This window comes from Arvicola amphibius, unplaced genomic scaffold, assembly GCF_903992535.2.
Source record: "Arvicola amphibius unplaced genomic scaffold, mArvAmp1.2, whole genome shotgun sequence".
Classification (NCBI taxonomy): domain Eukaryota; kingdom Metazoa; phylum Chordata; class Mammalia; order Rodentia; family Cricetidae; genus Arvicola; species Arvicola amphibius.
In genome coordinates, this window is record NW_024582312.1 from 62,216 (window position 1) to 78,191 (window position 15,976).

General features: G+C 37.5%; 1 gene segment (V, D, J or C); it reads right to left on the reverse strand.

Annotated features, from left to right (window-relative positions):
- Window positions 1-9,101: 9,101 nt before the first annotated feature.
- LOC119805774 lies at window positions 9,102-9,571 on the reverse strand. The segment is given in 2 exon segments: window positions 9,102-9,418; window positions 9,498-9,571. Coding segments are annotated over 2 exon segments (363 nt in total).
- Between the last annotated feature and the right edge of the window lie 6,405 nt (window positions 9,572-15,976).

Genomic DNA, 15,976 nt, shown 5'->3' on the forward strand with positions numbered 1-15,976 from the left:
AGTGGTCTGAAAGGTAGGACAAGCTGATACCTATTCTCCTTAATGTGTTTCACATAATAGAATCAGAAGAGTCATCGCCAAACTCTTTTTATGAAGATAAAGTTTCCATGATTCCAAAACCACACAAAGACCCAAACAAGAAAGAAAATTACAGACCAAACTCACTCATGAACATTGATCCAAAAATTCTCAATAAAATTATGGCAAACAGAATCCAAGAGTACATTAAAAATTATTCATTACGATCAAGTAGGCTTCATCCCAGAGATGCAGGGCTCGTTCCAAATAAGAAAATCTATCAATGTAATCCACCATATAAATAAACGGAAAGAAAAAACTATATGATCATTATATTAGATGCGGAAAAAGCATTTGACAAAATTCAATACCCCTTTATGATAAAGGTTTTGGAGAGGTTAGGGATACAAGGATCATGCCTAAATATAATAAAAGCAATATATAGCAAGCCAACAGCTAATATCAAATTAAATATTCTTTTATGAATTACATTATATATTTTATTTACCACAATCCAAAAAGATCCACTTGAGGTTTGCTAACATGACTAAACATGGAAATGAACAATGTGATTGAACAGAAAGGTAAAATATATATTTCTAAGAATGTACAACATGCAATTCATAAAATTAAATACTTTCAATATAAAAATTACAAAAACATTAGGAAGAATGAAAGAAGATGTATTAATGTATTTTATATTTTGGGAAACAGGTAGATGTACTAGCTGTGTAAATTTGAGGTTTTAAATTAAGTTCTCTAGAAACTTTGTAAGACTTTGGTGGTGTCTTTTATCTGAAACACTACCACTCCTATTTTGAGATGACAGGTGAAGTTAAGAGAATCTTGATATTCATCAGTCACCTAACCTAACATATCTAGTGATAGACAACTAGTGACCCTGCATCAAAGAAGGTGGAAAGTCTTCTCACTTCAACATACAGTATATACTGGTACCTACATTTACACCCTCACTTCTCTCTCTCCCCCTCTCTATGACACACACACAGAGACACATAAATAAATATGACTAAAATACCTTCAAAGAGAAATGATCACAGGGTATAAAACAACTATAATCATAATGATCAAGTAATAACTAAAAGGATTTGTCTCTATAATCTAGAACAGTATAACTATATCCACTTGAATCAAAAAACCTGATCCTCATTCATAGAACAGAAGAGTAATCCAAAATATAAAATTGTTCACAGATGACATAAGTTTGTCATGTAGATGACTTGTATTTTATACAAAAGTGTCATTCACAGATAAATCAATTTTTAATAAAAGTACATATTATCTGTTGATTATTAGAGGATGAGGGAAGAACAGATAATTTTCTTTTCCACAACAATGAATGTGGGCTTTATGAGATCATTATTAGGGTGTAAGGGTTGGCAGACCAAGGGCTCTAGGAGAGAAGAATATTTGATTTGAATGAAAATGCGTCTTATAAGTTCAGTTCTTTGATCTTGGTCTCAGATGGTGGGGTTTTTTGGAAAGATTTGGGAGGGGTGACTTTCCTGCAGAAACAGCATCATTAATGGTGGGCTTTGGGAGTTCATACCCTCATTCAACTTCTCTCTGCCTTTTTGCTTGAGATCTCTCAAATTTCTGTCCACTATTTGCTATTATGTTTCCTCCATGAGGCTTTGGATTCTATCTCTGAAGTAATGAGGCAAAACAAAATTCTTTTCTTAAATTTTCATTGGCCAAATAGTTCTATGAAAGAAATGAAAAGTAAATAAATAAAAACATACACCTTGTTCAGGCCTCTACCCCAGCAGAATTCAGTTACAAACTGCTAGTGATCACAAAGGGACATGGCATCCCAACTCAGAGATATCTTCATTCTTACACACACACACACACACACACACACACACACACACACTTATTTGTAAAATGTACTGAGTCAACTTACTTAGAGCTAATATTTGTGTATGTATCAACTATCATGGAAATTGTAGTTCGGACAATAGTTTTCCTTCACTCAACAACAACTAATTGTTTGTTACCTGATGTGGGATTTCCCTCTGAATGTTGTGAATATAGTTTATTACTATTGGTTGGTAAGAAAGCTGCTTTGGCCTATGGGAATGCAGAGTATAGTCAGATGGAAAAATCCAAACACAAATATATAGAGAGAATAGGTGGAGTCAAAGAGACACTATGTAGCTGCCAAAGAAGAAAGACACCAGGATCATACTGGTAAGCCACAGTTCCATGTTTATAAATAGATTAATAGAAACAGGTTAATTAAAGTTGTAAGAGCTAACTAGGAATATGTCTGGAACATTGGACAAACTGAGTTCAATTTATTAAAGTTTCTCTGTGACAATTTGGGTCTGAGTAGTCATGAAACCAAAGCAGGATCTCTGCTTACATAATTTCACCTAATATTTGGCAATGTCCATCCACATAAAGCCTAAGAAAACTTAAAGAAAATGACTTCTAGACCCCTTTCCAAATGGAGTCAATTGAAGCGAGTGTCTTGATCAGATCTCCAACTTTTTTCAGCTTTCTTGACTGCAACTTATTTCTTTTACTTGTACCGATTATACTCCCTGTTATTAGCTTTGTGTAGAAATTATCTCATGGCTGTATCATTACCAAAATTTTGGAGTCATCAAGGAATCAGAACTTTCCCAACCTCACACATGGCCTCTGTAGGCCTCCATGTATTGACAAACCTGACAAAAACCTGAAATCAGATGCTTTACTTAATTACTTAGAGAGATTAAATAGCCCTATCCTTCATCCTAGACTCTAAAGATAGAACTCAAAGGCTGAAGCTGTGAAGAATTACTGCTTGCTGGCATTGAAACATGACACCCTCAATCAATTATGTCTTTACCAGATTTAAGATTTTTGGTGTTTTTCTTTACTGATCAAAGTTGGTTGTCCTAGGCCTAATTCTATAGAGCAGGCTTGTCTTGAATTTAAACATCTGCCAGCCTTTGTATTTTGAGTCATAGAAATAAAGCTGAGTACCTCCATTCCTAGACCTAACATCTTCTTTAATTTTTTTTCACATGTTGAAAGGCTAGGTAGGTGGGATCTTGCCCTGATATTATCACTTCCTTTATTCCATTTAATAATAGTCTTCCCTTTAATCTGTTTATTCTTGTGAACACTGAATTTATCTCCATTTCAATTCCTAGGGTTTATTCCTTCTCAAAATATACATTTTAAATTTTTTTGTTTATTAAAAATTTCTGCCTCCTCCCTGCCTCCCAATACCTCCCCCTCCCTTTCCACTCCCCTTCCCTCTCATGTCCGAAGAGCAGTAAGGGTTCCCTGTCCTCTGAGAAGTCCAAGTTCCTCTCCCATCCTTCCAGGTCTAGGAAGGTGTGCATCCAAACAGGCTAGGCCCCCCAAAGCCAGTATGTGGAGTAGGATCCAAATCCAGTGCCATTGTCCTTGACTTCTCAGCAGCCCTCATAGTCCTCCATATTCAGAGAGTCCGGTTTTTTCCATGCTTTTTCAGTCTCAGTCCAGCTGGCCTTGGTGAGCTCTGATTAGATCAGCCCCACCATCTCGGTGGGTGGGAGCACACCTCGCATTCCTGCTTTCCTTGCTCATGTTCTCCCTCCTTCTGCTCCTCTTTTGGGACTTGGGTGCTCAGTTGGGCACATCAATTTGTGGCTCTGTCTCTATTTCCATCCATCGACAGATGAAGGTTTTTCTTATTTATCTTCTCTAGGATCATAAATTATAGATTAGATGTCCTTTATGGCTAAAAACAAATTATGAGTGAGTATATCCCATGTTTATATTTTTTGGTTCTGGTTTACCTCACTCAGAATAGTGTTTTCTATTTCCATCCATTTGCATGAAAAATTCAAGATGTCATTGTTTTAGCTGAGTAGTAATCTAATATGTATATATTCCACATTTTCTTCATCCATTCTTCCACTGAAGGGCATCTAGGTTTTTTTCCAGGTTCTGGCTATTACAAATAATGCTGCTATGAACATAGTTGAACAAATGCTTTTGTAAGAAGATAAGGCATTCCTTGGGTATATTCCAAAGAGTGGAATTGCTGGTTCCTGGGGTAGGTTGATCCCAAATTTCCTGAGAAACCGCCACACTGCTTTCCAAAGTGGTTGCACAAGTGTGCATTCCCACCAGCAATGGATGAGTGTACCCCTTACACCACAACCTCTCCAGCAAAGGCTATCATTGGTGTTTTTGATTTTAGCCAAACTGACAGGTGTAAGATGGTATTTCAAAGTTGTTTTGATTTCCATATCCGTGATCGCTAAGGAGGTTGAACATGACCTTAAGTGGCTTTTGGCCATTCGAACTTCTTCTGTTGAGAATTCTCTGTTCAGTTCAGTGCCCCATTTTTAAATTGGTTAATTAGCATTTTAAAGTCTAGTCTCTTGAGTTCCTTATATATTTTGGAGATCAGGCCTTTGTCTGTTGCAGGGTTGGTGAAGATCTTATCCCAGTCAGTAGGCTGCATTTTTGTCTTAGTGACAGTGTCCTTTGCTTTACAGAAGCTGCTCAGCTTCAGGAGGTCCCATTTATTCAATGTTGCCCTTAATGTCTGTGCTGCCGGGACTATACGTAGGAAGCTGTCTCCTGTGCCCAAATGCTGTAGAGTACTTCCCACTTTCTCCTCTAACAGGTTCAGTGTGTTCAGATTGATATTGAGGTCTTTAATCCATTTGGACTTGAGTTTTGTGCATGGTGACAGACACGGATCTACTTTCACTCTTACACAGGTTGACATCCAGTTATGCCAGCACCATTTGTTGAAGATGTTTTCTTTCTTCCATTGTGTGCTTTTAGCTCCTTTATCAAAAATCAGGTGTTCATAGGTTTGTGGGTTAAGATCTGGGTCTTCTATTCAATTCCATTGGACGACTTCTCTATTTTTATGCCAATACCAAGCTGTTTTCAATACTGTAGCTCTGTAATAGAGTTTGAAGTCAGGGATGGTAATGCCTCCAGAATTTCCATTATTGTATTAGATTGTTTTGGCTATCCTAGGTTTCTTGTTCTTCCATATAAAGTTGATTATTGTCCTCTCAAGATCTGTGAAGAATTTTGATGGGATCTTTAAGGGGATTGCATTAAATCTATAGATTGCCTTTGGTAGTATTGCCATTTTTACTGTGTTGATCCTCCCAATCCAAGAGCAAGGGAGATCCTTCCATTTTCTGGTATCCTCTTCAATTTCTTCCTTCAAAGACTTAAAGTTCTTGTCAAATAGGTCTTTCACTTCCTTGGTTAGAGTTACCCCAAGATATTTTATGCTATTTGTGGCTATCGTGAATGGTGACGCTTCTCTGATTTCTTTCTCTGCTTCCTTATCCTTTGTATATAAGAGGGCGACTGATTTTTTTGGAGTTGATCTTGTAACCTGCCATGATCCTAAAGGAGTTTATCAGCTGTAGGAGTTCTTTGGTGGAGTTTTTTGGGTCGCTTATGTACACTATCATATCATCTGCAAATAACGAAAGTTTAACTTCTTCCTTTCCAATTCAAATCCCCTTGATCCCTTTGTTTTGTCTTATTGCTATTGCTAGAACTTCAATCACTATATTGAAGAGATAAGGAGAGAGTGGACAGCCTTGTCGTGTTCCTGAATTTACTGGGATGGCCTTGAGTTTCTCTCCATTTAATTTGATGTTAGCTGTCGGCTTGCTGTAAATAGCCTTTATTATATTTAGGAATGACCCCTGTATCCCTAATCTCTCCAAGACCTTTATCATAAAGGGGTGCTGAATTTTGTCAAATGCTTTTTCTGCATCTAATGAGATGATCATATGATTTTTATCCTTCAGTTTATTTATATGATGGATTACATTGATAGATTTTCGTATGTGGAACCAGCCCTGCATCTCTGGGATGAAGCCTACTTGATCATAGTGGATAATTTTTCTAATGTGTTCTTGGATTCTGTTTGCCAGTATTTTATTGAGAATTTTTGCATCGATGTTCATGAGTGAGATTGGCCTGTAACACTCTTTCTTGGTTGAGTCTTTTTGTGATTTAGGTATCACCCACTTATATAAAAGAAACATTACTAGAACTCAAGACAGCCATCAAACCAAACACACTGATAGTGGGAGACTTCAACATTCCTCTTTCACCAATGGACAGGTCAATCCGACAGAAACCTAACAGAGAATTAAGAGACTTAATAGAGGTAATGAACCAAATGGACTTAACAGACATCTATAGAACATTCCACCCACACAGGAAAGAATATACCTTCTTCTCTGAGGCTCATGGAATCTTTTCCAAAATTGACCACATACTCGGTAACAAAGCAAAGTTCCACAGTTACAAAAACATATTAGTAACCACGTGCATCTTATCAGATCACCATGGATTAACATTAGAATTCAACAACAATGCTACCCCCAGAAAGCCTACAAACTCATGGAAACTGAACAGTCAACTACTGAACAACACCTGGGTCAAGGAAGAAATAAAGAAAGAAATTAAAGTCTTTCTTGAGTTTAATGAAAATAAAGACACAACATACTCAAACTTATGGGACACTATGAAAGCAGTGCTAAGAGGAAAATTCATAGCACTAAGTGCCCACTTAAAAAAATGGAGAAAGCACACATTGGAGACTTAACAGCACACCTGAAAGCTTTAGAAAAGAAAGAAGCAGACTCACCTAGGAGGAGTAGAAGACTGAAAATTATCAAACTGAGGGCAGAAATCAACAAAATAGAAACATAGAAAACAATCCAAAGAATCAATGAAATAAAAAGCTGGTTCTTGGAGAAACTAGAAATTTCTGATGTACACTTTAAAGAAAAGTTTCCCAATAAAAGTAGCTCATTTTCTGCCCATTATTATACTTTGTTACAGCAGATTTCTAATCAATTAAAGGCTAAGGACTGCTACAACTGCTGCCTGAATGTTCCTAGCCTCAGATGGTCCTATAGCAGTCTGCTCATGACAAAAAATTTAGCAGTCTGATCTTCTCAGATATAGTCAACACTCAATATTTTAATTCCTCAGATATGCTGTAGTGTCAGAAGAGATTAGTCATGGATGATTTCAGTACAACTTTTCACTCATTTCTTATAAGAAAACAAGACTGAGATGTTAAGTTTCAAACCCAGGATATATGATTCTGTTCCCCATTTATCACATCAGAGCTGGTCCTGACTACCAGGTTATTCCAATTTCCCTCAGTCCCTTCTTGCTAGAGGTTATGTCAAAATACCCCATCTTCTAACAAGAATGCTCCAGCCTTGGGGATGTATTCTATTAAAAATGTTCTATTACTAATGGTATGTATTCTTCCTACCCTCTTTATCATACATATATACATGATAACCTCCATATGTTTTTCAGGCAATTAATTGAGTTTGAGAAACTTTCTGTGTATATTTGAAAAATGATGTTACTGCCCTCTCAATGCCCCATTGGTTTATTGATTGCTTTTTTTGTTAATTTTGAGAATTCTGTCAGCTTCAACTATACCCACAACTTCTTTCAGCAGGTGCACACTGATACTTGTGTGGACTATTTATCTAGAAATATTTATAAGCGTTGATTGCTCAGTAAAAAATGATGGAGAATTAATATATACAATTAATGTTTTAGAAGCCATTCTTTACATGGGAACTCAGATTCAACATATTAGGACATACTTAACCATATTGTATAATGCTCACTATAAGTAGGTTGATGTTACTCCATTGTGTAACAGTAGATCAGAAACATCCTGTTAGCAAGGGCAGCTACTCTTATACGTTACTTGAAATAGTCCTCAGATTGATATAAAAATTTATGTTCTTCATTCTCTAATTAGTGCCCTTAGTCATTCTAGTCTGAAAACGTGCTCTATAGAAAAGTTGCCTTCGGTCATTTAGAATCCATGATATGCTCTGCCCAAAGAGAGATTCACATGCTTCATTTAGCAAATAAAAAAGGAAAAGATTACAGTGGCCATGTCAAAGGACCAGCAGATTACAGTTGACTTCAGGGTGTCAGCGCACCAGGAGGTGAATCACTGATGGGTGAATCTTGGATATAAAAACCCCAAGACCACAGATCATAAAGTGTTTTTGATTCTGATGTGCCTTCATATGTTTGCCATTGCCATCTTTCTCTGACATGTGGTATGGTATGAATGTGTATGCAGAGAATCTCACTGCCTGTAATGTAGTGTGTTTATCTCATAGATACATCTTGTTCTACTGGGCGCTTTTACCTATAGATTAAATGAAGATGATTTCTTTTTAGGTTGTATTGTTTATTTGATAATAATAATGTTAGTTTAATAGAATTATAATGATAAAAAAGAAGAAAGTATTCCATAGCTAGAACACATAAGGTACAAGGTGGAATAAAGGTAAAAAAAAAAACCCACAAGGTAAAATATACATTAATATAAATTGATTAAATTAAATTATAAATGCTGATGGAATAAGCCTAATTTATAGGAGTTTTCATAATTAATTATAAGTATTCATGATACTTTTTGGGGAGCTGGTGGCCCAAAGAAAAATCCATCTACAGGTATCTACCAGAACATTTTAACCAATTTCAATGTAGAAACACGGGTATTTTTAAAATGAAATGTCAGGTTTCTATTTCAATGTTTCAGAACTGTCCTATAACATAATAATAAAATAAAGAGAAGATCAATTATAAAAAAGAATTTAAGATTATAGGTTAAATAAATTATTACATTAATGTTCAATCTTCTCTGGAGCAAATACTAATTGTAACTTAGACATTTGAAATTAAACGAAAATCACAAATTATAACACTTCAAGATGGGGTTTTGCAGTCTAATAAAATCGCCTGAACAAGAAAGCTACAAAGAAAGAAATATATTATAGGACAAATTCTAATTGGTCTTAATAATAAATAACTGGAATTGGATAATAGAGTAAATGCTGAAAGAGCAGAAATTAAAGGAGCCAGAAATTAGAGAGACTTCTTTTTACAGGGATCTGTTTTCTATATGTCTAGAGAGTAATCTCATAATCCTCTTCAAAGGCCAAAGGCAGGGTATTTTTTTCTGTTTCTGTCTGGGCACATCAGAGCCATCATCCCGCAGGGTTTTTGACACCCTCAGGATGTGGTTTTCACACTGTGTCTCTAGCACAGTAATACATGGCTATGTCTTCATTCTTGAGGCTACTAATCTGTAGATATGCAGTGCTGACAGAGGTGTCCATAGAGAAGACAAACCGTCCTTTGAAGTCATCAGCATAGGTTGGGTTCCCAGTGTTTGTATTAATGAATCCCATCCATTTTAGGGCCTGTCCTGGTTCCTGCTTCACCCAGTTCATTGAATATTGTGTGAAGGTATACCCTGAAGCCTTGCAGGAGATCTTCACTGACTGCCCAGGCTGCTTCAGTTCAGACCCAGACTGCACAAGCAGGACCTCTGCTTGAACACCTGTGGAGAGAACATGGGGAAGTAAGGAGACATGCAACTGCCTCAGTTTACTCTGGAGCTCTGGATTTTGATGACTTACTTTGGACAGCTGCCAGCAGGAAAAGGAGCCTCCACACCCACTCCATGGGGTATGAGATTGGGACAGAGTTGTTTCTTGAGACTAATCAAGCACTCTCTTGCTAAGTGAGGGAGGAAAGACTCAGATTTTTATTCTAAAGGCTTTGCATATGACATATTTGCATATGACTGGGTAGTGAACAAACCCAGAAATATGTTCTAATATACAAGAATACTTGATTCCAGGTGATTAAGCCAATCCCCAGTGTCTGGTGTTCATGTCTTCATGTTGGTTGTGTTCTCCCTCAAGGACTCAGCTGTCATTGGGTCTGCACCCTGATTTCTTCTCCCTCACAGTCTAGCTGTCTGATCCTGTTTAATGGGGCAACAATTCTCTATGCCTCCCATTCATCAGGTGTCTGTCTAAGTGTCTTTATCCTTTCTTGTGCAGACTGTCCTCTAGAAACTGAGACATGTGCATCAGTTCTTCCTTGCCTATTGCTTCTAACTAGGTGTTGTACATAAATTCTTAAGGTCTCTGCACTCTGTATCAGGACTCTGTATCAGTGTCTCACCATTCTTGATGAAACAGAAATAAAATACATTTCTATTCTAAATAATGAAATGGGTGGTCTCTGTTTATGCAAGTCATGTAAGAAAAGATATACATTTGAAAAAGTGTAAGGGAGTACATGCTGAAGTTTAGAAAAAAATGATATACTTATATTAATATAAATATTTAAAATTTCTATTATAAGAATGGTGAAGCAGACTTTCTAATGAGGAAGTATATGAATCTGGTAAGATAGAGCAATGGTTATATACATGTACTTCTTTCCAAAACACTTGAATTTGATTTCTAGCACCCATATTAGGAAGCACACAACAACCTACAAATCTCAGTACATGAGGAACAAACCCCTTCACCCTTCTTTTGCACTTATGTTCATATACCCACAAAAGACAGAGACACCTAATTAAAATTATAAGAATTTGAAAACAAAGAATGGTTTAATCAGAAATCAGCTTAAGTGAAAAATCTCTCAGTAAAATATGAACTCTGGGTATATTACTTGTAGTTTTGTAAATGTTTCAGTGCAGATGATCCATTCTGGATATTTTGAAATCTCCTGAAAATCTTTTGCTCACTTTAATCTCTTTTCTGCTCTTTTATAATCCAAACTTAACAATACTGCATATCATTGCAGAAATCTCATTCTATGAACTTTACACATTTGATTCTTCTGATGAGATATAAATTTGGAAAAAAAATGGCTGGTAGGAATGTACAGTGCCTGCCATCATCAGAAACAAAGTTATAAGTAGGCTGGGAAGAAAGATACTAGGGATATCTTGCTTCTGACTTGAAAAAAGTAGTATTGTTTGAATGTGGACAGTAGTGTGTGCTGATAGTGTGGATTGAGGATAGACAATGATAACAGGGCACAACAGAAAAAAAAAGTTTGAGTATGATAGAGTATGTAAGAAATAAGTACCAGACTGCTATGCACAATGACCAAGATTTATATTTTTCACCATCCATATTCTGGTAGCATAAATACTTTTTGTCAAAGTAAGTCAATAATTGCCAGCTTCATGACCCTGCCCTTTGTTCTTTTTTCTTCTTTTTATTTATTTATTTTTATTATTAAAAATTTCCACCTCCTCCCCACCTTCCATTTCTCTCCCCCTCTCTTAACTCCCCTCCCCCTTCCTTTCCAGTCCAAGGAGCAGTCAGGGTTCCCTGCCCTACTGGAATTCCAAAGTCCAAGGCACTCCATCTAGGTCCAGGAAGATGTGCAACTAAACAGACTATGCTCCCAAAAGCCAGTACATGTGGTAGGATCAAAACCCAGTGCCATTTTTCTTGACTTCTCAGTACGGCTTCATTGTCCACCATGTTCAAATAATCCGGTTTGATCCCATGCTTTTTCAGTCCCAGTCAAGCTTGCCTTGGTGAGCTCCCCTTAGACCAGCCCTGCAGAATCAGTGAGTCGGTGCACTCCTCGCCATCATGACTTCCTTGCTCATGTTCTCCCTTTTTCAATTCTTCATTTGGGCCTTGGGAGCTCAGTCGTGCACTCTAGTGTGGATATCTGTCTCTATCTCCATCCATCACCAGATGATGCTTCTATGGTGATATGCAAGAAAGTCATCAGTATGGCTATAGGAAAGGGCCACATTGAACTGAACAGAGAATTCTCAGCATAAGAAGTTCAAATGGCCAAAAGACACTTAAGTTCATGCTCAACCTCTCTAGCAATCAGGGAATTGCAAATCAAAACAATGTTAAGATACCATCTTACACCTGTCAGAATTGTTAAAATAAAAAACACTAATGATAGCCTTTGCTGGAGAGGATGTGGAGTAAGGGGTATACTCATCCACTGCTGGTGGGAATGCAAACTTTTGCAACCACTTTGGAAAGCAGTGTGGTGGTTTCTCAGGAAATTCGTGATCAACCTACCCTAAAATACCATGCCTGGGAATATACCCAAGAGATGCCCTATCATACTACAAAAGCATTTGTTCAACTATGTTCATAGCAGCATTATTTGTAATAGCCAGAACCTGGAAACAACCTAGATGTCTTTCAATGGAAGAATGGATACAGAAAGTGTGGAATACATACATATTAGAGTACTACTCAGCGGTAAAAAACAATGACATCTTGAACTTTGCATGCAAATGGATGGAAATAGAAAACACTATTCTGAGTGAGGTAACCATTATTCTGAGTGAGGTAACCCAGACCCAAAAGGATGAATGTGGTATGTACTCACTCATCAGTAGATTCTAGACATAAATAAAGGTCAGTGAGCCTATAATTCCTGATCCTAGAGAAGCTAAATAAGGTGAACCCAAAGGAACACATATAGTTATCCTCCTGGATATTGGAAGTAGACTAGATTGCCAGGCAAAAATTGGGCTTTTGGAGGTGGGGGTAGGGTGGCAGTATAGGGTGATGGGAGATGTGGTTAGAAAAGTGAGGAGGGGAGGTTGGGGAGACCCTGGGGGAATGGGACGGTTGGGATGGAGGAAGGGTGGATGGGGTGCAGGGAAGAAGATATCTTAATTAAGGAAGCCATTTTAGGGCTAGTAAGAAACTTCACTCTAGAGGCCTTCCCAGGTATCCATGGAGATGTCCACAGCTAGTTCCTTGGGCAGCTGCAATTTGTTCTTTATACTGGACAGAGAGAGGAAGTCAGGACTGATAAAAAGTCTGGTCTTCTGTGCACCTGGCTCGAGGATTCAATTGGAACCATGGAGATTTGGTGCCCCCTGATGTATGACTGGCTTCCTGCAGTATAATGGTCTTACTCCTATGGCCAGAGCACCATGAATGCTCCCTGTACATTCTTTGTCAGGAATAAAGTCCTGTCACAAAGCTGCTCTATGATTTGTAATTGAGGAATATGAGATTGCAGAAATATAAAAAATTCTGATAATTTCAGATTATAACTTAAAATCATGTGTTTATTGTCTTCTGCTATTGGTAGGTGGATCACATAAGCATAGGTGATTTTTTTGTGGCAAGTGAAACAGTTGGTCTACCAGGGATATTTAGAAGTACTCCTTGTAATATATTGATGCAGTAAGGCTGGCATGGCTCTGTGTGAGACAAAACTCCACCTATGATAGATGATATAATTTCTTTTGTGATTTATTTTGTTCTGGGTGGACACAGATGTGTCACAATCAGTGATATAGCTTAGAATGGTTGTCTTGTATGTGCTTCATGCTGTCTCACTGTGGTATCATGTCAGTGCATCATTCAGAATCACATGTTTATTCTCTTCATGGGAATATACAGATATATTCCCTATGCCATTGATAGGTTTATTAATTTCTACTCAAATTATTGTTTTTCCTTTATCTGTTTATCATGGTCAAGTTTCATGTGAAATTCAAATGAGCAAATAATGAAGTAAGCAGAAACCTTAAAAGTTACAGTACTCACAGTGCTGGTGTTAATCTAGCTCTCTACTTCCTAAGATCACTTCACACTCAAGGAAAAGCATGCATCCTTATTTGCACCCGATATTACCAGGACTTTCTCATCATAGCCTCTATAGAAATATCTGGCCTTGAGTCTCATGGAGTTGGAAATGTGATGTATGAAATAGTAGTCTATGTTTTCTTTAACTTTTATTCTCCTCCACATTCATATATACTGTAGGATAGAAATCAATTCATCCATGCTAAATGTTGAGAGAACATCATGACATTTTATGGACATAGTAAACATGTAAAATCATTCAACAGTTAACAGTTTCTGAAGTAGAGTAAATACATTTTAAGATATTAACTACCTGTGTAAAAATTATCTGAAAAAATTAATATTATTGAAAAGTATAACATTAATTTGACAGACAAATTTCAATCCATATCAAAGGGTACTGAGATATTATCTGAAAGATTTCATACTTTTGAATTTGAAAATCAAACTCTATAAAATTTTGATATGTTAGCAGATATGTTATCTATACAGGAAGGCACTATTCATGCTATCCAAATATAGTCCAAGGAAGAGATATTATCTTTGAAGGAAAAACTTTATGTCTTGAAAGGACATGTGCTGAATAAGGAACAGAAGCTAGGTGCCTCAATGAAATCACTAGAAATATATACAGATCAAGAGATTTAGGCTTTACAAAAGACAGTAGTAAAAATATTTGAAATGATTGAGGAAATTATTGGAGCTGATGAGCAGGGAAAGAAGGCACAACAACAATATTTAACATTACCAATACATGGCAGAGATGACTACCCAGGATTTTAGCTTCCTACCCAGTAATCAACTCTGAAAAATCATCAAGTTCTAAATGCCCATAAGGATCCAAATATTGTTAATAGATACCTATAGAAATGAATGGTATAAAAGAAAATAAAAAATCAGTAGTATATTATAGCTTGCATTTAGAATTTGTTAGGTAGATGGTAGGGACATGGGTTTCTAGCAATAAGGCTGCCCACCACAACTGTCTTCAATTAGTTCCAGCCATCCTGGATGATAGGCTGCAACTAGTGTGGGAAAGTTATTTGGGGAAAGAGGAAAAAATTTTAGAACAACAAGAAAAATAAAAAGGCCTTGAGACTTCTCATAGTCAAATTCTTGGTAAGGTAATTTATGTTGACCCACAGGCTCAAGCTCTCTACAATGAACATATCTTGTCTCTATGCCACAAAGCAGCCTCAAATGCTTGGCACAGGATTCAAGAATAAGAAAACGAAGCATGTACCAGGGTTAAACAGGGCCAGAGAGAATCCTTCAGTGACTTTTTACAGAGATTAACTAAGGCTGTACAAATAGGAGTAAAAGACCCCAAAGCTAGACAAGTACCTATTGAATTTCTGACTTTTGAAAATGCCAACTTAGAATGCAAAATGGTACTTGAGCCTTTAAAGATTAGACCATCCTCAATGGATGAATAAATCCTGCATACAATGAACATTGAGACATCTTACTATAATACTGAAACTTGGGTAGGAAAAGCAATTTCCAAAGCTATAAGGAGACATCAAATGCCAAGTTCTTAAATTGTGGTAGAATAGGACATCTGAGAAGGGACTGTCAACAAAGAATTATCAGATATAATGTTTACTCTGGTAATGACCAAAATAACAGGTTTCAAACTTCTGGATTATGTAGGAGGTTTAGCAAAGACACACAATTTTCTAGGTGCCATTGAATCCAAGACTCAGATGATTGCTCTTTGTGGTATAGTCTGTGCCATGGTTCTATTTATCCATTGGCCACTCTGTGTTTCTGGAGGTCGCTCAGCACTCCAGGACTTTTTTCTGCTCTTATGTCGTTTGCTGTCTCAGGCCTGCTCTGGCCTACGTAGTTGGCTCAGTCCTGTTTACGTAAATGTCCCTGGTCTGAATCTGCTCCTGCAGAGGTCCCTGGGATTGAGATTGTTCCTGCAAAGCTCTCTGGCTCTGATCTATTCCCTCAGAGGTCCCAGACTTGGTTGTACCCAGACCTGCAGAGGACTTGGTTCAGGTGTACTCCCTCACAGGTCCCAGACTCATGCCTGAATTCACAGAGGTTTCTGGTTCCTGTCACTTCCTTTGATGTATCAGACTGACACCCAGACCCACAGAGGTTCTGTGTCAGAGCTACTTCCTCAGAGGTCCCAGGCCCACTCCAGCCCAGGTTGCTCTTTTGTAATTTGTTACCTCAGATCCGTTCTGGCATAGGGTACTGGCTCAGTATTGCTCCTATGGATTTCAGTACCTCTGGCCTGCTCTGGCCCATGTCACTGGCTCATTCCTACTTCTGTGGAATTTGTTCCTTCAGGCCTGCACTGTCCCAGGTCATTGGCACATTCCTGCTCCTCAGGATCACAACTTTAATCCCGGGGCTCAGGAGACAGGAAGACAAATCTCTGTGAGGTCAAGGCTACCCAGGGTCACACATAATTAATTCCCAAATAGATTCAGGTTGTGGTGGCTAATATCTTTAATCTCAGTGTTTAGAAGTCACACACACTTAGT